Genomic DNA, 20,342 nt, shown 5'->3' on the forward strand with positions numbered 1-20,342 from the left:
CTGAGCAAGACAGCAGCAGCCAGAAATTCTCCCTGCCCAACTCGCAGCCGGGCCCTTTATCATGTAGAAGCCCAAAGATTTAATCCAATCTCTTCCTGTGCAGCAGCCCACAAGCTCGCCTCCTGCCGTCAGCCCAAACAGAACCCAATCCAACCCCTTATAAACCCAGTCCACCATCTCTGTAAACTTAACGAAGAAACTCCAGGCCCAAACCCCATTAACTAAAAATGTCCACCCAGCAAAAAAAAAAACCCAACTGGAACAAAAGTAGGGTACTCAAACATCCATCCGAGCAGACGTCCCCACAGTAAAAAATTTCTCCCATCACTATACTGAAAACCATAGGAAGAATAATTCTTAAGAAAATTGCTTTACCTTTTATTGATCCCATTGTACCAGTCCACCCTCTGGAGAAAAACTTGGACCGCCCGATTCCTACTGCCAAATAAAAAGAGTTTTTTGTCGTAGCACTGCCCGTTCTTACTGCCTCATTTGCCCAGTCAACAACCGTTCCCAAAATGCTACTCACGCTGCTGTTACTCCATTCTAAAGCTGCTGTAAAGTACCACACTTCACGCCTATACACCCCCAACTAGACCTGGCAAACTCCACCTCTCTTTTTCTCTCTCTTTCTTCGTCAAAATAACTTCTTTCTTACAGCTCCTAGCCCACACACAATTTTTCAGCCATCTCTGATCTCTGTCACGCAGACTCGCAGCCATCTATCCAGTCGGCAGTCGCCCATTTCGCCATTTCTCCTTCACGCAGCCATCCTGCACGCCGACGCCCAGCCATTTCTCTCAATCACAAAATTTTGAGTTCTCTTGCTGCCATCTCTGATCTCTCTCACGCAGCTACCTCTTCAGGTAGGAACCCCAAAACCAGAACCCTCACCCCAATCTAAAACCTGCAAAACCCAAAATTTACGGCAGTGAGTTCGAGGGTTTTGTTTCGTTTAGTTCAATTTTGTTTACTGAAATGTGGGAGACCATTCAGAATTGGATGAGTTTTACTATTATCGCTTGTGGGATGCTTTTATTATTTGTTGATTTGAAGTTTTTTCTTATCGTTTATGTATATCTATTGCTCGTTTAGTAACAATTTATTAAATTATTGTATATTTTAGTTGGTCTTGTTTAATTAATGTTCCACACCCTACTCATTTTGGTTTTTCTCATTCTGAAACACAGAAAAAATGGCGCCCAACAGAACCAGCAAGAGCTTGCCTAAATTCTTCAAGGTCTTCAACCCAAGGCGGCGCGGCTCTGCCAGTTTGGTATTTTCATCTTCCTTTCTGCTCTTATGATCTGTAGTTTTTTTTAGTTTATTTATTTATTTCTTTTTGAAGTTCTTTTGGTTGGCACGATGAAATCCTCTCTCTACATTTCTTGGTCGATTAATGGGAGAAACATTGAGAGAGAGGGAGAAAGCTTAAACCTTTCTCAGAGCTTGCTTTTGAGAAAGCTTCATGTACTGTTGTTTTTAGCAAACAAACAGAATATATTTGGTTTTCCATGTCCATGTGAGTCCTGTACATAAGATTTGTTTCTTTTTCTCTTTGTTGTGATTTTCTGGAAAATTATTTGTGTTTGAAGCTAGTTTGATGTTTGTTCACTTTGGGCAGAATTTGTTCGGTTCATAAAATATATATATATATAACTCATTTAATATTCTTTTATGATTTGGGATTCATTAAATTTTCATTCTACAACATTATTTGATGTTAATTAATCGTTTCATTTACATATATGCACAAATTAGTATGTGAAAGAGTAAAATTACTGAAGAAACAGATTTTAACAGTTTTCAATCCTCTTTTACATGTTATGATTGAAATTTAATGACGCAATCGATTTCTTCTGTAGAAAATCCCGGATGCTTGGGTACAACACTTGAATGCATTACCAAAGAATGTTGTACTTCAGAATCAAATCGGAAAAGTTTGGCATATGAAAATGGAATATGCTGACAATAGGTTATATTTTGCAAATGGTTGGCAACAGTTTGTGAAAGACAATTCTTTAGTGTATGGAGATTTTTTAGTTTTTCAATACAATGGTGATGATGGATTTAATGTTAAAATATGGGGGAAATCTGGCTGTGAGAAGAATGAAACTGGTCCTCATGCGGGCATTGATATAGAGGAGGAGGAAGAAGAGGAGGAGCACGAAATTATTGATGTAGGTACTGATTTTGATGATGGTCATGGTAGTGACAGTGAATATAATGTTGAAGAAGAGGAGGAGCAGGAGGAAATGGATGAAGAAGCATCAGAAGGAACAGTTACATTGAAGCAGAGAGGCAAAAGGATTTGTGAAAATGATGGTAAACATCAAGTATTTTTTTTTTTTTTTTTTTCATTTCAAAATAATTCTATGTGTATGTGTGAATGCCCTAGAGATATGTAATAGGATTTGTGCGAGATAAATGTAACCCATTGTTAATTTGATTCAGGGGAAGGATCCAAGAAAAGTGCCGGTGTTAGGGCAAGAACTTCTCGAGAACTTGACAATGTTTTGACCAGAGATGAAGTGAGAAAATATGTTCATCGTCAAAATCCCTACTTTGTGTCAAAGCAAAAACAAACTAGGAAAAGCCTACTGGTAACGAGCTAAAATCATCTATTACTAAAATACCTGATCTGCTTAGTATAGTCAATAAGTGTTGGTGAGATTTGCATTAGCCGTTAATTTCACTGTTTATCAGTTAAACTAATCTGTGAAATGCTAATTCTTTCAATTTGTTAGGATTTATGGTACTCTCTGCTTGACATGGAGGCCGAATTCTCTTTTGTTTTAATTCATAATAGGAAAAGTTGCTGGCATTATAATGATTTCTTGCACCATTTAGAAACCCCATGTAAATGACTTCATTTGGCTTGAATTTATGGGGTCAAGCCATGATTGTTATTTTGCTTATTAAACAATATATATAGTTGCTAATGGTAGAGTTTTCTATTCAATATTGCAGTTGGTTCCATCTTATGTCTTGAGAGATTTTAGAATTAAATTAGCTGAAGATGTAACCTTTCATGATGAGCTGGAGAGGGAATGGCCTGGAAAGGTTATGCGCTGGAAGGATGGTCGAACCTGGATTACAGGATGGGGCTCAGTCTGCCGGTGGAACGATGTGGAAAAAGATGATCTTTGCATATGTGAATTTCCGGAAGCAGGTGGGACAAAGAATAATATTTTGGTGCATATTAAACGAGGTGATGGTTCACAGAGCCAACCCACCAACCAAGAACCAAATCAGGCTGACCAGTGAAGTAGGGGGCTACTGTTTTGTTTAAGTTTCCACATCAAACTCTGCTAATGTTTTATATAAATATTATGCTTTCAAGAACAAGATGTGTTATGAAATGATGAACAATATTTAGAATTTTTCTGTAGGTCTCTGTTGTCAAGGGTTGGGTTGGGTACAAGTTAGTTCGAAATAGGGTCTTGTCGAATTGCAGTATTATGGAGTTTCTACAACTATTTACTTTGTTATACAAGAAGCTTATGACTTCCCTCATATTGATGATTTGACCTATCAGGTTTTATTTCATCCAAATAGACCAATTTCTAGGCTTTTGTGTTCTGAGCCCCCTTTTCCAGAACAGTTATTTCTGTGCTTGTAATAGATATCATTTTCTTTTCTATTTTGTTCAAGTATTTCCAGCTTCTTACATTTTCTCCTGCAGATGGTAAGCTGTCTAAAGTTCATTTATTTTGTGAAATTGAGAAGAAAATGATTATGCAACACTTCCTCTTCTACTTCTGGGCTTGCATAAGTTCTGCTGGCCAAATGGCAAAATCTAAAATGGCCATGTTGATTACTAATCTGATACTATTTGCTCTTTATATTATTTTCCTTTTAAAAAAAAAAAAAAAAAAAAAAATAGAAAAGAAAAAAAAAATTATTTCAAGGGTCCTGATTGGTTCATCAAGGACTGGGGCCTGAAGATGATAATATAAAGGTGGCTCAAACTGGTGGCGGTCTTTATTTGCAAGTTCTGTGTCTCATTTTTCTTGGCTAACATTAAAAGTTACTGAATTATCTATTCTACTTGTGAACCAACCATCCTCTCCCCACCTTATCCTATCTTTTCCATACAAATCTTCATTTCCTTCACTTCCAATCGTCTTTGTAATTCCACCCACATAAACAAGAATCACAAAACCACCAACAAAATCAGGTAACCCAACCTCTCTAATCTCTGCTACTACTGCTAACAAAGCATAAACTTATAGTACTTTTCTCACAATCTTCTTCCATTTTTCTTTGTTCTTTTTCAGGTAGTGGGTGAAGATCAACAATGGCAGCAGCCTCAGCTACACTCTCTTCATCAACGTTTGTTGCTGCCACAGTGGCAGGCTCCAGTAGGAGAAGAAGAAGCATGAATGTGAGTTACATAACAGGGCTGAACTCATTTGGTGGGCTAAAAGCACACAACAATGTGGCCTCACTAGGCTTGCCAGTATGCACTGAGCAAAGTTTTGCTAAGATTGTGAGCTCATTGAGAGCTCCTGGAAAAGGCAAAGGAAGAAGTGGGGGTGCCTTGTCTTCAACATGCGATGCAGCCAGTGAGATCTTCAGGATTGCAGCAATCATGAATGGCCTTGTGCTTGTTGGAGTTGCAGTCGGGTTTGTTCTTCTCCGAATTGAAGCATCTGTGGAGGAGGCTGAGTGAGCATTGAAGCCAAAAAAAAAAAGTTTGATTTTATGTGTTCTTTTTCATCAAGCTTGTATCTTTACAAATCTCATCATTTGATGTAGAACTTGATTGTTTTGCATACATAAACCAAACTCATAAGCTGAGTTCTCAATTATTTTCACACCAATGTATTACACGTCGTAAATACATTCAAAGGGCAGCTGACAAGTCGTTTATGTTGTTAAATGGTGGATGACTGGCCGTTTGTTGAATAGAAATGAAACTCTGGTCATATCAACAATGCTACATCATTTGCTATTGGACTGTCAGAATTAACAATAAAACTACATTAAGATAAATAGTAAGGGGGTGTCATCTTCCTGCAACCAATAGATGATTATGAACTTAGGATCAATCCATCTTAACTTGCTTTGGCACTAAGCAGAATTTGATTAGCTATCAGTGAAATGAGTTTATCAATTTGATTATTTGATGTATTTTCTTAAACTGGGCATGGTAATCTTTAACTTCTTCATTTTTGCTGCATCCATGAACTAAAGATTTCACATTTGCAAGTAATGTGTAAATGCAGGCAACAATTAAAAATCAAGTGTTGTGTTGAAGTTTTGTGATTCTGTAATATCTGTGATGAGAAACTGGGTATGTTTGACTTGTTAGCCCTGCCGTCGCTTGGAAGTTAGGCGCAGGAACTGCTGCTATGACTATGACTCATTACTGGGTTGAACGACTTACAGAAGGAAGAATCTGGCATAGGCCACATTAAACTGTCATTTACTTATGGAGAATGGTCCACATTGTTTGTGGATGAGGAAATTCCACAACTTGTACAGTCATCAATGTTGTCTTTTTGTGCAAAGTCTGATATTTATTTCATGCTGCAGAAACTGGGTTTATATGCGTTGAATCCTCATCTTCAATCATCTTATTTCCTTGGACAGTGAAAAACGATGGGATTTTACCTTCAGCTGCGAGATACCATGGCGTTGTTGGCACTTGTTTTTGCTATTATTTTTCTCTGTGTGATTGTAAAAACTGCCAAAGGGAGCAAGAACAAAGGCAGGAGGCCACCGGAGCCAGCAGGGGCATGGCCTTTTATCGGTCATCTTCATCTTCTTGGATCAAACCAGCTGCTGCATCGAACATTTGGAGCCATGGCTGATAAGTATGGTCCAACCTTGTTGATCCACCTTGGAATTCATCAAGTGCTGGTAATCAGTAGCTGGGAAGTGGCAAAAGAATGTTTCACAGTAAATGACAGGATTTTCCCTACCCGTCCAAGGTATTTTGCTATAAAACTTATGGGATATGACCATGCCATGTTTGGCTTTGCTCCTTATGGACCATATTGGCGCGAGATTAGGAAGCTAGTCGCAGTTGAGATTCTCTCAAATCGCCGCCTTGAGTTGCTCAAGCATGTCCGTGACACAGAAATCAACTGTTTCATAGAAGGGTTATATAAAAAAAGTGTCAAAAATGGAGGCCTTGTTGCTGTAGACCTGAAGGAAAGGTTTGGGGACTTAGCAATGAATATCATAGTAAGACTGATGGCTGGTAAACGATATTTTGGTACTGATGCAAGTGGTGATGATCCAGAGTCAAGGCGGTGCCAAAAGGCCTTGGGTGATTTCTTCTACTTTGTGGGATTATTTTTGGCCTCAGATGCAGTTCCATGTCTTGGTTGGTTAGATTATGTGAAGGGATATGTAGGTGAAATGAAGAGGACTGCAAGGGAGTTAGATTCCATCTTTGAGAGTTGGGTGCAAGAGCATCATCAAAAAAGGCTCAACAGAAACATCAATGAGGAGGAGCATGACTTGATAGATGTGATGCTGTCTATCATGGATGAAGGCAGGATTTCAGCTCAAGATGATGCACATACTGTCATTAAGGCAACTTGCTTGGTAAATTCCTGGCTATTCAGTTACTCCAAATTTTCCCAAATCATATTTTATGAATTGAAAATAAAAGAAAAGAAAGGAATTTTCTGTCTTTCATTGTCAAAACACTACCATTTTGATTAACATGTAAAGTGTTAATAGAACTTATTATAGATCTCTCCTCACATATCTAAAGTGAACTTGCAAAAATCCCACTGGAGAAGATCATGGCTAATCAACTAAACCATGGTAGAGAAAAGTAGAAAAATTTTAATTGTTAATGATATGACCTTTCAATCCTGGGGTCTGTTTAGGAGTTTCACGGTAGCGGTTATGAGGATAAACCACTATAACGGTTTTGAGGGGTTTAAAATACCAACTTGTGCTTGAGAGTTTATTTTCTAACGACTTTGACAGTTTTTTAAAATAATAAATTTACATATATGCCCATAAAAATAAAAGCTGAAGAACAAATAATCGAATGAAAAGAAGTCAAGTCTTTTTCTCTTTCCTGCTGTTTTGTGAGTATTTTATAGGCAATAGTGATTTTTGGATATAATTAGGATAGTTTTATATTGGATGGGGTATTTGTGGAATAAAAATTTAAAACCAACCAAAACACCCTTAAAAAATACACTACAATGGTTCTGTGAGTGTGAGGTTTTTGAACCAGTCAAAACTAATGCATAAAATACCCAAATGTGAACCGACCAATTGTGAGTTGTCATATCAGCTTTTGTGAGAGAAGTTAGTGAGAAGTGTTTGTCAGCTTATCTTTATCTCCTAAACTATTATATCTTCTTTGCAGAGCCTTATTTTAGGTGGCAATGACACCACAGTGGTAACACTTACATGGGTGATATCTCTGTTACTGAACAATCGCCATGTGCTAAAGAAAGCGCAAGATGAGCTCAACGTCCATGTCGGAAAACATAGGCAAGTAGAGGAGTCAGATATAAAGAACCTGATATACTTACAAGCCATTGTGAAGGAAACATTGAGATTATACCCTGCACTGCCACTTTCAGCACCACGCAAGGCCATGGAGGACTGCACCATATCTGGCTTCCACATTCCAGCAGGCACACACCTCGTTGTTAACCTGTGGAAGTTGCAGCGTGACCCCAGCATTTGGTCAAACCCTTCAGAATTCATACCTGAGAGGTTCCTTAATGACCATGCCAAGTTGGACTTTAATGGTCAGGATTTTGAATATATACCATTTGGTTCTGGAAGGAGGAAGTGTCCAGGGATCTCATTTGCACTTCAAGTCCTGCATTTGACCCTGGCTAGGCTGCTTCATGCATTCGAGTTAGGGACAGTCTCGGATACACCAGTGGATATGACTGAAGGTCCTGGATTGACTGTCCCCAAAGCAACACCATTGGAGGTCACCCTTACTCCAAGGCTAGATTCCATCTGCTATTCGAGTACTAAAAACTAAGAACAGTAATAGCCTCTTCTGCTTCGTGCTCATCGATGTATCAAACATGTAAACTATGTACAGGATCATATTTATGTAAAAACAAACTCAAAACTATTGAGTCTAAAAGTTTTATCACTTATCTCATTATTGTGATACTTTTAAAACAGAATTTACAAGTAAAATCACAATATGTGTTTCTACTAAGACCCTCTTTTCCCTGTTCTAAAATTTTAATATTTTCATTTTTCAATAATCTTGTAATTGTAACGTTTGATTGATGAGGGCCAGATTAAGGGTGAAATCGAATCGAGTCGAGTCGAGCATCTTGTAAATCGAACTCAACTTGATCGTTATAGTATCGAGTTTGAGCCTGGTCGAGTATGAGAAATCAAGTTTGAACTTGAACTCGGTACTTGAAATTGGAAATCGAGTTCGAATTCGAGTTCGTATAATTGAGTTTTAATCAAGTTCAAATTCGAACTTGATTTCGACCTCATCTAACAGGGGTGGATTTATAATTTTTATAACTTTTAAATTACATATAGCCTTTATTACTTTAAAAACTATCAACTTAACCATAAAACTTGAAAATACTGGCAAAGATATCAAGTCGAGTTCTATTATGATCGAACTCGACTTGACTAATGTTGAGTCGAGTTCGAGTAGCTCGACTCGATTTTCAACCCTAGGCCAGATGTTACATCAACTTGAGGTGAAAGAAATCATACGAAGCATGAAAAAGAAAATACAATAAGCAAGGAGCACATAATATACAAACAATACTGAGGAAGTATTGCGGCTATAGGAATAATAATACAATCTATTTATTATTGATAGCAGCTTCTGAGTGATCCAATGATCTTAAGTGAACATGATATTTTCATGTTTAAATTTCTACATCTTAGGGATGAACTAGCTTTAAGCCATCAGCTGCTATGGAAACATCTATGACTCTACTGTGAAGTTGCTCATATTGGGTTGACTGACATCTGGGGGCATATTTTCTAGCTAACATTAGGCAAACGGATCCTGTAAATACCAATATTCCAGAGAGTACCCAACTGAATTGCAAGTTAGCTAGTCCCCGTGCTCGAAAATCTGCCTCATGAGATGCGCAAATGACTGCTCCATGCATGTTGCTACTGACTTCCTCTGCAAGCTGCATACTGCATCCCTGAGGAACAAACTCTGGAGACCAAAGATTGAACCCCATGTTCACAAACCAACAGCCTTGGAACACAACTGAAATCGAAACAACAAGAGCAGCAAGAAAATTGTTCGGGAAACTTGTTGCTGATATAGCTGCCACAAAGGAGATGAACACTATGAGCTGAAAGAGCCAATGGTAATGGCCTTCCAGGCCAACATGATTAGCGGAGTGGAAATGAATTAGGAACAGCTCTTGACCGAAAACGGAAGCTACAAGCATTCCTGGAACTCCAGATAGGATGTCAGATGAATGAGTTATATCCGCACAAAGAGTGAAACCTGCAAATATGGCGAGATGGAGAAACATGGTAGCATGCTCAAAGTTGTCAAGCTTGAACGCCAAGTGAAGAAAAGGGAAGTCAAGAACTTGCATAAAAATCGCGAGAAGAGAGAAGCATAAGATGAAAATGAGCTCCAAATGTTTAAGCTTCGATGAAGGGCCATTGAATGGAAACCAAAACCTTACTTTAAAGTTGTTAGAGCCTTTGAGACAGTAAGCTCTGATAGTGTTGATGGTATGCCATAGGCCAAGAACAGTGAGGGCTAAACCCGGGACTAAGTGTCCAACAAACGTTCCCATGGAAGCTCCTTTTCTTTAAGAGAAACAATACTTGGTCTTTGCTTTGCTCTCCACTCAAAAATTTAAATACCAGAAGCAATTGCAGATACGTCCTGGCAACAAAAGAACAAGATGGTAATCTATTCATATCTTTGGTGCATGGTGCATGTGTTTCCACAAACAAAAAACGCCAAGAAAAAGACACACATATAGTGCAATAAATAAAGAAGATGGGTTATCATAAAGGAAATACTGTTTTAAAAGAATACATCTTAAAGAACTAAATGACAATCGGTTGTTACTTCAAGACCATTCAAATAATCTTTTTTAATTGAGTATTCAAGTGTCCTACATAGCTTTCATGATCTTCTTCAACTTTAAACTTGTCAAAAAATCAAAAGAATCGACCTTCATGGACTCATTTATGCATAGATTACTTTCCATGTCTTTCTATATAACCAAATAAAGTTTTTGCCTATGTGTCAGGGAAGAAGAAGACTTGTCCCTTAGAGACTATGAGAGCCACTTAGTCACCCCAATCAATCTGCAGATAGTGGAGAATGAGATGTCTCCAATATAATGTAATGGCAAATTATATGATTCCATTTGTCAAGATAATTCTAATGGGAAACTCATTTCACTAGAAATGTAATGACAATTAATATTGAAGTTGCAGATTCCAGGTATATTCCCCTTCATATTACAGTGGTTTCTCAGAATAGAAGAGCTTGTTGCATCAATTTTTGTCCAGCCCCACTTCTTAAAGTTGAAGTTTACAGCACCTGCAAAAGAAAAAGTAAAATTTAGTGAAGCTATAGTGACCACCTTCCTGAGGATAATAAATACAAAATCTGATGCACCATAGTGACCACCTAGGCCTCTAATTCAAGCTTTCAGTAAAGTCTTGGAATTATTGAGCCGAGTTAATTAATCTCCACCACTAAAGCTTTGTGTATAAACATTTTTCCCCTCCAATTTTGAGAAATTTATACCAACACCCCCATATAGATGTTTGCCATTTAAACCTGTACATTTATCTGACATAAACACTATTGAAGGTAACAGCATTAGTTTCTCAAAATGAAAGTGAAATCTTTTTTGTGTTAAACCTCAAGTGTAGCTCTTACTTAATAAACCCTTATTGAGACACTTTCAAGGGCTTGAACATCTATTCTCAATCTTATCCCCTTTCTTTGGCGATGGGAAATATTACAATAACAAAATAATTCACATATTCTATTATACTGAAATTACAGAAATTGATACTGAGGTAGCATTTAATTATCTTCCTGTTTCATTAAACCTGCATCATGTAAGTCTTCTTGTATTGTACCCATTTATTGATGTTGGCAAATTTTTTTTTTTTTTTTTATGATCGGGAGTGTTCGGGCTAGCTTGTGTGCACCTCAACAAATCCCTCGCCTCCAATGGCCACCCCTATTAGCAGTCGAGATGAATCAAACTGAAGACCTCTTAAGTAATACACTTAAGAGTCCTAATTTACCGCTCGACTATCCAGTGATGGTTTCTTTCTTTAGTTAACACAAACCAAAGCGGTACCAGTACTTGATTTTAGTGATCACATTATTACAAGCCAATAAAGCCATTGAATATGGGGGATTCCCTGAACGAAGATAAGATAAAGCCATTAATGCCACTGAATAAAGTAGATTTCTTGAAGGAAAATAAGACATTACTGTGATCAATATTAAGTGCTGGGTTTTGGTGTTGGATGAAAAATTTCTGTAATAAGCTAACTATATTCAGTGGCATGACAAGTTTGAGGTTGCTTATTCTGCAGATCAAGTTTGTCAGCTGTCAGCATGATAGACTGAACTGTTGTCGATCATGATTCTTCAGAGCTACAGATTAACCCTGCTGGTCGATTTCAGTTCCATTTGTTTTGCAATGATATTGTGAAAAGCATGTCCCCATTACAGTGAAGTTTGCAGGGAAAATTATGCTCAATACATCAATTACATATCCAAGACTTCAAGATACAAAATGAATACAGCGGCATAGCTGAGACCTGGTTTAAATAAAAAGAAAGAAAATGAAAAGAGAAAGAGTTTTGTTCAAGAAATAGAACTTTATGGCCAAATCTCAGGATTGTCACTGCAATAAACCTTAGTTGAGCCACTTTGAGGGGTTTGAAAATCTATTCCCCATCTTATCCCCTTCCTAAAGTGATTAGAATCTCACAGATACAGGAATACGAAATGAGAGATATTGATAATAAGGTAGTAATAAGCTTACTGTTTTGTTTTATAAACCTTCAATATGTAAATCATCATGAAATAAATGGATTAAAGTGATGGCTTTGTATTGTTACCCATTTATTGATGCTAGCAAAATCTCTCCCTTTAATCAACACAAACCAAACCAATACTTGATATATAATGGTCACATTATTACAAACCAATAAGACATTGATGTGATCATTAATATGAAGTACTGGTTTGGTAGTGGGTGAAAAACTACACTTCCAGTTTGAGATAGCCAGATCTAGATCCATGGCAAGTCCCAGAACCAAAAACACTCACTTCACTTTCAACCAGTCTTAAACTGGCAACGAGCAGTGGTTATATCTGTCATGGACCTTCAAGCTTGGTTAATTTGTAGTCAAATGAATAATTTCTCTGGTAAGCTAACAGAAATTGCAATCAGAAATATCACTTGTTTTTGAAATTATGCTCAATACACCAATTACATATCCAAGACATCAAGATACAAGATGTATACAGCAGCAGACCTGAGTCCTGGTATACAAAAAGAGAAGAAAATGAAAAGAGAGAAAGAATTCCATAGAATATTACAAGTGACAACAAAATGTGCCAACTCACTAAACTAACATAAATAATTTCTTATTAACCACAATAAATAAATTTTTTAGTCTACTGTCTCAAACAATTCAACATTACAGAGACTTGAGCTGTAGAAGAACCAAATCTTACCAAAGTAATTACAGTCTCCCAAATAAGAACCTTTTCTGGTGAACAAGCAAGAATGCACCTCTGAAGCACTCCATTTTATGTTAGTAGTTAAGTTGCTGCAGGCTAACAAATTGCTATGAATCACTGGTTTCTGCAACACTACCAACATTCCCTATTGCCTCAATCAAAGAGAAGTATGTGCTGTCATCAGGATTGATTCCATTACTAACCATTTCTCTGAGGAGCTCTTCAGCAAGTTTTCCTTCCTGGTTTTTGCATAAACCTTGTATAAGGGCATTGTAAGTGAGACGGGTGGGATTGAAACCGATACTCAACATCTCATCCCGAACCCTAAAAGCATCCTTCATATCACCTCTCTTACTATAACCACTAATAAGGGTGTTGTAACTAACGTGATCAGGCGTAATCCCTCTTCTCTTCATCTGATCTAGAAGCTCACGGGCTTCTTCAACTTTCCCCTCTCTGCAGCGCCCTTGCATTAGGGTATTGTAGGTCACTTCATCGGGAAGAACTTTCTTCCTTTCCATCTCCTTCAATAGTGCAAATGCACGCTCAAAGTTACCATTAGCACAATGTCCATCAATCAAGGCATTAAACATAACAACATCTGGCAAAATGCCTTTACCAACTATCCTTTCAAACAATTGATCTGCTTCTCTCATTCTATTTCGCTTACTCAAAACATAGATAAGTGATGTATAAGTTACAGTAGTTGGCTGAATGCCTCTAGTCACCATTTCATCAAGGAGGCTAAAGGCTTTCTTTGCATTCCCACATCTGCAATAGCCATTAATCAAGATATTATATGTTATAGAATCAGGAACAATCCCCTTTTCCCCCATTTCTTTTATCATATCATCAGCTTCGCTCATCTTGCCTTCCATAAATAAAGCATGAATCAACAAATTATAAGTGTAAGCAGTCGGCCTTATACCCTGCTTCACCATCTCATCCCTGTAACCGAAGGCCGTCTCCAAATTCCCTTTATTGCAATGCCCATCAATCAAGGTGTTATAGGTCACAGCAGTTGGAACCAACCCGTTTTCTTTCATCTTCTGTAACATCCCAGCTGCCTCTTCAAGCCTGCCTTCCTTACACAACCTACTGATAAACGATCCATATGTATAAGAATCCGGTTGAGCCCCTTTACTCTTCATTTTATTCAAAATCATTTGAGCCCCTTCGATTCTCCCTCTCATACAATACCCATGAATGATTGTATTATACGTAACAACATTAGGCTTAACTCCTAAACCCTCCATAAGCCCTATAAACTCCTTCGCCTTCTTTAGCTTTCCTTCCTTACACAACAAATTTATCATTATATTAAACGTGTACACACTCGACTTAATCCTCATCCTAAACATCTCAGCATACAGCACCCATGCGCACTCCGTTTGATTCAACTTCAGAAACAAACTTAGCATACTATTACAAGTCTCAGTCTTTGGAACAAAACCCTTTTCTTTCATAATATTAAAACAGTTAACAGCATCATCACCTCTCTTCATTTCACAACAAGCGCTTATCAACAAATCGAAAACAATACTACTCTCAGTACTTAACTCATCGCGGGCAAGTGTCAGCTCATCAAAGAGCACGTTAGTTGAAGTAATGCCACTAAGTAAGGTCTCTTTTAAGAGCTGCAATGTTGGTTTTGGTGAAGGTAACCAGGAGACTATAGCTATAGCTAGGCAACGGGTTTTGATATCAAGAACGCGACTAAAATCGATATGGGTTATGAATTGGAGAGCTAAGTCAGGGGTTTTGTGAAGACTTAAAAGAGTTGTTCTGATAAGAGCGGGAGTGAGTTTTGGCGCAAGGTGTTTGATGGAATGCCACTGAGAAGAGTGGATTTAGTTAACGAGCTGTTCATGGGTTATATCAACTGGGTTTTCTGTCGGAGCGTTTGGGGAGAGAATCTGAGGTTGTCGGGTGGGGTTTGATCGTGGGGTTGAAGAGAAAACCTTATAGGAGTGAGATTGTACTGTAGAAATTATAGTTTTGACGTTACAGTGTTTGAATAATGGACAGACCTTGAGAAGTTTCATGTTAAAGAAAGAAAGAATGCTTTCTGTGAATGTCAAGAGGGAGAGGGAGAGAGTAGTGCATACCAGAGAGGGGTTTTAGCTTAATGGGTACTTATACGCTGCCTGCAGCGACTGAAACCTTGTACAGGCTCATTAATCATTACATAATGGGTTATGTAATTCCCCGTGTAGATATGAAGATGATAAGTCGTGGAAATTCAAAATTTGTGATAAATGTCTTTCCATTTTCAGTCTAATTATTTACATATTCCACAAGAGGTCCATAGCTTTTAGTCATTCTGATCTTTTTATCATCAGATTAGTATCATTAAAATTGGCTTGAGTTTGAAGGAACAATCCTATATTAATCTCTTTTTTTTTTTTTTTGTTCTTTATCAGCGATTTTCAGATCAATTTACACATCTCGACTAATTTCTTTGGATCCTGAAGTTATCGATCCAATAGCCATTCCTATTAACAACCAAAGAAAATTGACTACAAATTTTTTTGAATAATACACTCAAAAGTCTCTATCGTCCCATCTAACCACCTAAGGGTGAGTAGAACATATTCTGGTTCGACAGTTCAAGCAAGAGTCGAAACTTGAAGCCATTGTCTGTGTCCAGATAATCTAAAAGGATCTAAATTCGCGTCACACCACATATTAAATATACGAGTTCGTTGAAAATCTGAGAAAATATTAGGTAAAGAGTTTCATCTTTGCGTTAACCCATTTACTTCTACAAATTTTGAGTACAGATGATCAAATTCGTTTGGATATAATGCTCCTAGAAAAGCTGTGAAAATTCTCCACAGAAAGCTTAAAAAAAACCACATAAACATACAATAGAGCTCCAGAAACCCTTTCTGCTGGCATGCCCATAGGAACAATGATCTGCTCAAGAAATAGTTTTTAGCTTTGTTTTCCATTTTATAACACATCCCTTTCAAATGCGAATCAAGAATATTAAATGCATCAAATTATATTAGATATCTAAGAAGTCTTTAATCCGGAACTCCATAATACAGGACCAAACAATTTAAGAAGACAAAAGAATTATATCAAGTCATAATAAATACATAACAAGAACCTTACAACAATCACTCTACCCGGACACAAAAATTTGTTCACTAATTACTTAAAATCCCCTGTAAAGATCCCTCTATGCCATTGTGTATCCATAATAAGACCCTTGTAACAATCACGCCAATCAGATATATATAATAGTAAAAAAAAAAACACTATCAATTACTGACAATCCCGAACAAAACTTCTTAACTCTTTAGGAAAGATATCTTCTGCCATTTAGTATCCATATTTAGCCCAAGCTACCTGCAAAGTGAGATAATCAGCAATGCGCAGAATCTACAAAAACTGAAAACCCAAGTTGCAAATAAAATCATAATTAGTGCATGAAAATACATATCTTCTTTATCCTTGGAAATGATAATAGTATTTTCTAAGCCAGCTTTGATTTTTCTGAATAAAATGGTGCCAAGAAAGCAGATCGAACAGAACGTTTCAAAGAAAGAAAACAAGCTGAACCGAGGAAATAGGTGATACAGGATTTGATCATCCAATGCTCATATAGAGAGAAAATTTCATTAATTTTCTCTTTGAGACAAGAAATGACTCTAAAAGTCCATACATCAAGGGCAACAGTGAGGAAGCCATGGTAAATAAGCTGTAATTTTAAGAAAATAATAATAATTTACCTCCGTGAGAAAAAGATACAACTTATGTAAATGGCACACTTGTTACATCCAATTTAGGCAACTAAAATAGAAAGTAGAAAGGAAAACCTAAAACAAAGAATTTCAATTTTTTGAGAACCTAAAAAATTCTCAAACCCACTTAACAAACTCAAGTTCAAAACTAGGATCCCGCCTTAACGAACTCAAGAATATTTGGAAAAGAGGAAACACAATGCTATTTGTGGGGTAGGTGATCCTTACTACTCCAACCCTATACCTTGACAAGGCCGACCACAAGCCTAGCAACTTGACAAACCCTCTAACAATATGCTCAACTCATATATGTCAAACGAAGGAAACGTCCATCTTTATGACATAAGAATAGATTTCTAACTGATCCAAATGAAGGGAGCATCCACCTTTATGACATGAGAATAGATCTATAACTGATAAGAATAGATCTCCAACAGATAGATGTCAGATGAAGGAAAGCATCCATCTTTATGATATAAGAATATATCGCTAAGCAAGACAAAAGTCGACAAAATGGTAGCAACACAATATAAGCTAAACAACGACCCACTACCACAGAATTACCAGTACGGTCAAATCAGCCGTTAACAATATCAATTTCACAAGCCACAATCATTTAATTCATAAAAACAACCTAAGTAAATATGGAAAAACCGATTCAATAAATTCCAACCCTGTCTTTTAACAATGTGTGTATCATAGCACAAATCAAAATTTATTAAACCAAAATAACAGCCATTTTTCATACACAATAAAAACTAACATAGTGTAATCGACAACAAATAAAAAATTAATAGTAATAATCACCTGGAAACGTTTCATCAAATTACGCGGCGGCAACTGGCTGTTGTTTGGAGGGTTCGAACTTATCCTTCTGTTTCTTGTCGAGGAAATCTTCGATGTTGTAAATTACCGTTATGAAAAGGGTACAGCTGGGGCAATTCGCCATTACCTCGCCGCGTTGGAGCTCGTCTTTGGATATTTGAAACAAGTCGCCGCATGGGCAGGGGTACGTATACACCTGCAGCTCCTCGTTCCACTCCATGTCTTCGATCTCCACGTCGTCGTACGACATTATCTATGGTTTTAGGGTCTTTTTTTGGGGGCCTAGGGTTTATTTGTTTTAAGGAGAAGAACGATAGAACCAGAATAATGACGGTTTCTTCTCTGGTCTCCACAGAGGCGGCGTTCGCCTTTATAAGTTTTTGTGGGCTTCAAATATTTTGTTGGTCCCTTTATGTTTATAATTTTTCCCCCCAGAAGTTTATATGAGTGTTTTTTACCCCCTAAGCTTTCCACTTCAATTCATCTAATTATACTTTCTAGTAAAGCTTATTAAACTAGATGTTAGAGATTTAGTGTAACGCCCACTTTGAGATATGTAATTCTATATGCTTATTTTGCTTTGGTGATGAACTTGTTTGATCATATTGTTGATTGAATTGCCCTTGGTTAATTTTGCAAGTTGTTAAAGTTATTTGGATGCCCTGATTTTGGTGAAGGATGTGCGAATTGTAGAATTACAGATTTCGCCGGGGGGAAGAACAAGCTTTACTGCGGTGACGTACGCTCTGTAATTTTTCGTCGACAACGTACACTTTGTAATTTTTCGCCGAGGCGAAGAGCTAGCTGATTTTCTTGTGAAGTTTCTAAAGAAATTTTCTATAGGGGTAAAATGACTATTCTATCCCTGATTAGCAGGAAAAGTGGAGAGTGAAATGTAAGAAAATTTCATGAAGAATGCATTGGAGATAGGGGTGTATTTGTAAAGAAATAAATGGCAATGATGGAATTTAAAGAAAGTGTAAAGGCAAAATGGGAAAGCATGTTTATTTATATGAGCTAATAAGGGTTTAGCCTTACAAACCCTCCCATTCTCTACACCCCATACACCACTTCCACTCTCTATTTCTCTCATCTCTTCATCCAATTTGCTAAGGAAATTGAAGGTTTTTGGTTGGATTTTTAATAGGGATTTGATCTTATGTAACGACTCATTTCTACTCATATACTCATAAAAATACATATAATAAGATACATGTATGATAACATAAATAGATGGGCCCAAATTTTTTGCTTTCATTAAAAATACATATTCTTTACACAAAATAAAGTATCATATACAAAAAGTCATCAAAATGTGGTGGACAGTGTAACTATTTTTCTTCGCTTGCTGACGTCCATCCGATCACATCCTCACCTAGATCTTACAAAACACATAGAAACAACGAGGTGAGCACAAATAATGCTTAGTAAGTAAATCATCTACTCATCTATCCCCGTAACTCTTTCTCTTAATTCTTTCCTTACATACTCTCTCGAATGTCACGGCCTCATCTTATCGGAGACACGGCTGGGATTCATCCCACTCTTCATGACTTCTGTTTTTTTTTTTTTTTTTTTTTTCTCTAGGGCTTCTCTCATTCTTTCTATTTGAATGTCACGGCCTCATCTTACCGAAGGCACGGCTGGGAGATCACAAAGCACCCACTCTTCGTGACTTCTACTCACTCAAATGTCATGGCCCCATCTTACCGGAGGCACGGCTGGGAGATCACAAAGCACCCACTCTCGTGACTTTTACTCACTCAAATGTCATGACCCCATCTTATCGGAGGCATGGCTGGGAGATCACAAAGCACCCACTCTCGTGACAAGTCTACTCATCACTCACGGGTTCCCCATCGCACAACCTACTATATTCTCTTCTTTAGCACTACTCTTTATTTGTTCTCTAGTGCTTATTCTCTCTTTCTCTTTACTCTTGGAGTAGCTTACACTCCAATTCTCTACTCTTTCTTGAGCTACTTCTCAAGTGCACAATTAATGCATATGGATGGCTCATGCTCATTAATGCACTTATGAAATGCCAATATGTAATGTTGCAAGAATTAAGGTTCTCTACTCATGCATATGCTTCTCTCAAGCATTTCATCAAATAATAAGCATGCATAAATAAATTCTACTTTAACTATAGTTCTATTTCTTTCTTGACCATCCATAATTGGAGTAAAACTCCTCCATAATAATTCTAAACCTGTCAAGGAAAGGCACTTCAAAAATATCTATTCAAAAATATCTACTCAAATTCTTCTCAAATTTAGCCAAACTTCAATTGGCTATCCCAACCTTGACTCTACTTCTCATGGCTCAAAAACCATTCATCAACCCAACTCATCAACAATTACAAACTTAGCAATCAATCTCACAATTATAAGTATATAAATACATATCAAATCATTTGATTGCTTAAATCTTAACTTGTGTTAGATTTACTTACCTTGTGAGTGAGTGGCTTCACTAGCACTTCTTTTTCCCTTTGGTAGCTTATATTTTCTCTACAACTTTAAACAATAACACCATAAGACTTCAACACATCCATAATCAAATTTCATATCTAAAGCATGAATCCTTACCTTAGGATGCTTTAGATTAACTCTCTACCAAAAACTACTCAAAAGCCCTCCAAAAGTCCTTAAAAATTCTTGGAAAATTGAGTGGAAGGTTGAGAGAAAATGGGGAATGGGAATGGCGGTGGAAGAAGAAGAATGAAGGGTTTGCTAAGTCTTAACCGTTATTAGCTCATAATATAACCACTCTTTCCCATTTTGCCCTTGCACTTTCTTAGAAATTCCATTATTGTCCTTTAATTCATTACACTCACACCCTCACTCTAACATATTCTCCATGAAATTTCCTTACATTTTACTCCCCACTTTTCCTGCTAATTAGGGGTAGAATGGTCATTTTGCCCTTAGGGAAAAAATATCTAGAAACTTCAACAAAAATCTCAGTCAGCTCTTCGCTGCGGCGAAGCAAGTTTCTTCGCCCCAGCGAAGAAATTCAGGACATACGTCGCCGTGGCGAAGACTGAAATTCTAAAATTCGCCAAGTCTTAA

At 37.3% G+C, this 20,342-nt stretch overlaps 6 protein-coding genes across 6 annotated transcripts; 3 read left to right on the forward strand and 3 right to left on the reverse strand.

Annotated features, from left to right (window-relative positions):
* Positions 1 to 383: 383 nt before the first annotated feature.
* On the forward strand, positions 384 to 3,290 carry LOC116136627 (B3 domain-containing protein At5g60140-like). Its single transcript, XM_031422297.1, has 5 exons — positions 384 to 866; positions 1,191 to 1,276; positions 1,866 to 2,325; positions 2,455 to 2,603; positions 2,971 to 3,290. Exons 2-5 carry the CDS (start codon positions 1,196 to 1,198, stop codon positions 3,265 to 3,267), a joined length of 987 nt encoding a protein of 328 aa, XP_031278157.1. The 5' UTR covers positions 384 to 866; positions 1,191 to 1,195; the 3' UTR covers positions 3,268 to 3,290.
* Positions 3,291 to 4,038: 748 nt separating this feature from the next.
* LOC116136640 lies at positions 4,039 to 4,697 on the forward strand. Its single transcript, XM_031422311.1, has 2 exons — positions 4,039 to 4,180; positions 4,281 to 4,697. Exon 2 carries the CDS (start codon positions 4,301 to 4,303, stop codon positions 4,673 to 4,675), a length of 375 nt encoding a protein of 124 aa, XP_031278171.1. The 5' UTR covers positions 4,039 to 4,180; positions 4,281 to 4,300; the 3' UTR covers positions 4,676 to 4,697.
* A 137-nt stretch (positions 4,698 to 4,834) lies between these two features.
* Positions 4,835 to 8,134, forward strand: LOC116136639 (xanthotoxin 5-hydroxylase CYP82C4-like). The gene is made up of 2 exons (XM_031422310.1): positions 4,835 to 6,561; positions 7,346 to 8,134. Exons 1-2 carry the CDS (start codon positions 5,608 to 5,610, stop codon positions 7,979 to 7,981), a joined length of 1,590 nt encoding a protein of 529 aa, XP_031278170.1. The 5' UTR covers positions 4,835 to 5,607; the 3' UTR covers positions 7,982 to 8,134.
* A 715-nt stretch (positions 8,135 to 8,849) lies between these two features.
* LOC116136643 (transmembrane protein 45A-like) lies at positions 8,850 to 9,922 on the reverse strand. The gene has a single exon (XM_031422315.1). The coding sequence runs from the start codon at positions 9,750 to 9,752 to the stop codon at positions 8,865 to 8,867; it is 888 nt and encodes a 295-aa protein (XP_031278175.1). The 5' UTR covers positions 9,753 to 9,922; the 3' UTR covers positions 8,850 to 8,864.
* A 2,472-nt stretch (positions 9,923 to 12,394) lies between these two features.
* LOC116136633 (pentatricopeptide repeat-containing protein At2g15630, mitochondrial) lies at positions 12,395 to 14,860 on the reverse strand. Its single transcript, XM_031422305.1, is given in 2 exon segments — positions 12,395 to 12,490; positions 12,686 to 14,860. A coding segment is annotated over 1 exon segment (1,938 nt). The 5' UTR covers positions 14,737 to 14,860; the 3' UTR covers positions 12,395 to 12,490; positions 12,686 to 12,798.
* Positions 14,861 to 15,772: 912 nt separating this feature from the next.
* On the reverse strand, positions 15,773 to 17,584 carry LOC116136626 (diphthamide biosynthesis protein 3-like). Its single transcript, XM_031422296.1, has 2 exons — positions 17,251 to 17,584; positions 15,773 to 16,048 (listed from the first exon to the last, which is right to left on the reverse strand). The coding sequence occupies exon 1, from the start codon at positions 17,516 to 17,518 to the stop codon at positions 17,270 to 17,272; it is 249 nt and encodes an 82-aa protein (XP_031278156.1). The 5' UTR covers positions 17,519 to 17,584; the 3' UTR covers positions 15,773 to 16,048; positions 17,251 to 17,269.
* Positions 17,585 to 20,342: the final 2,758 nt, after the last annotated feature.

Source organism: Pistacia vera, unplaced genomic scaffold (genome assembly GCF_008641045.1).
Source record: "Pistacia vera cultivar Batoury unplaced genomic scaffold, PisVer_v2 Contig317, whole genome shotgun sequence".
Taxonomy (NCBI): Eukaryota; Viridiplantae; Streptophyta; class Magnoliopsida; order Sapindales; family Anacardiaceae; genus Pistacia; species Pistacia vera.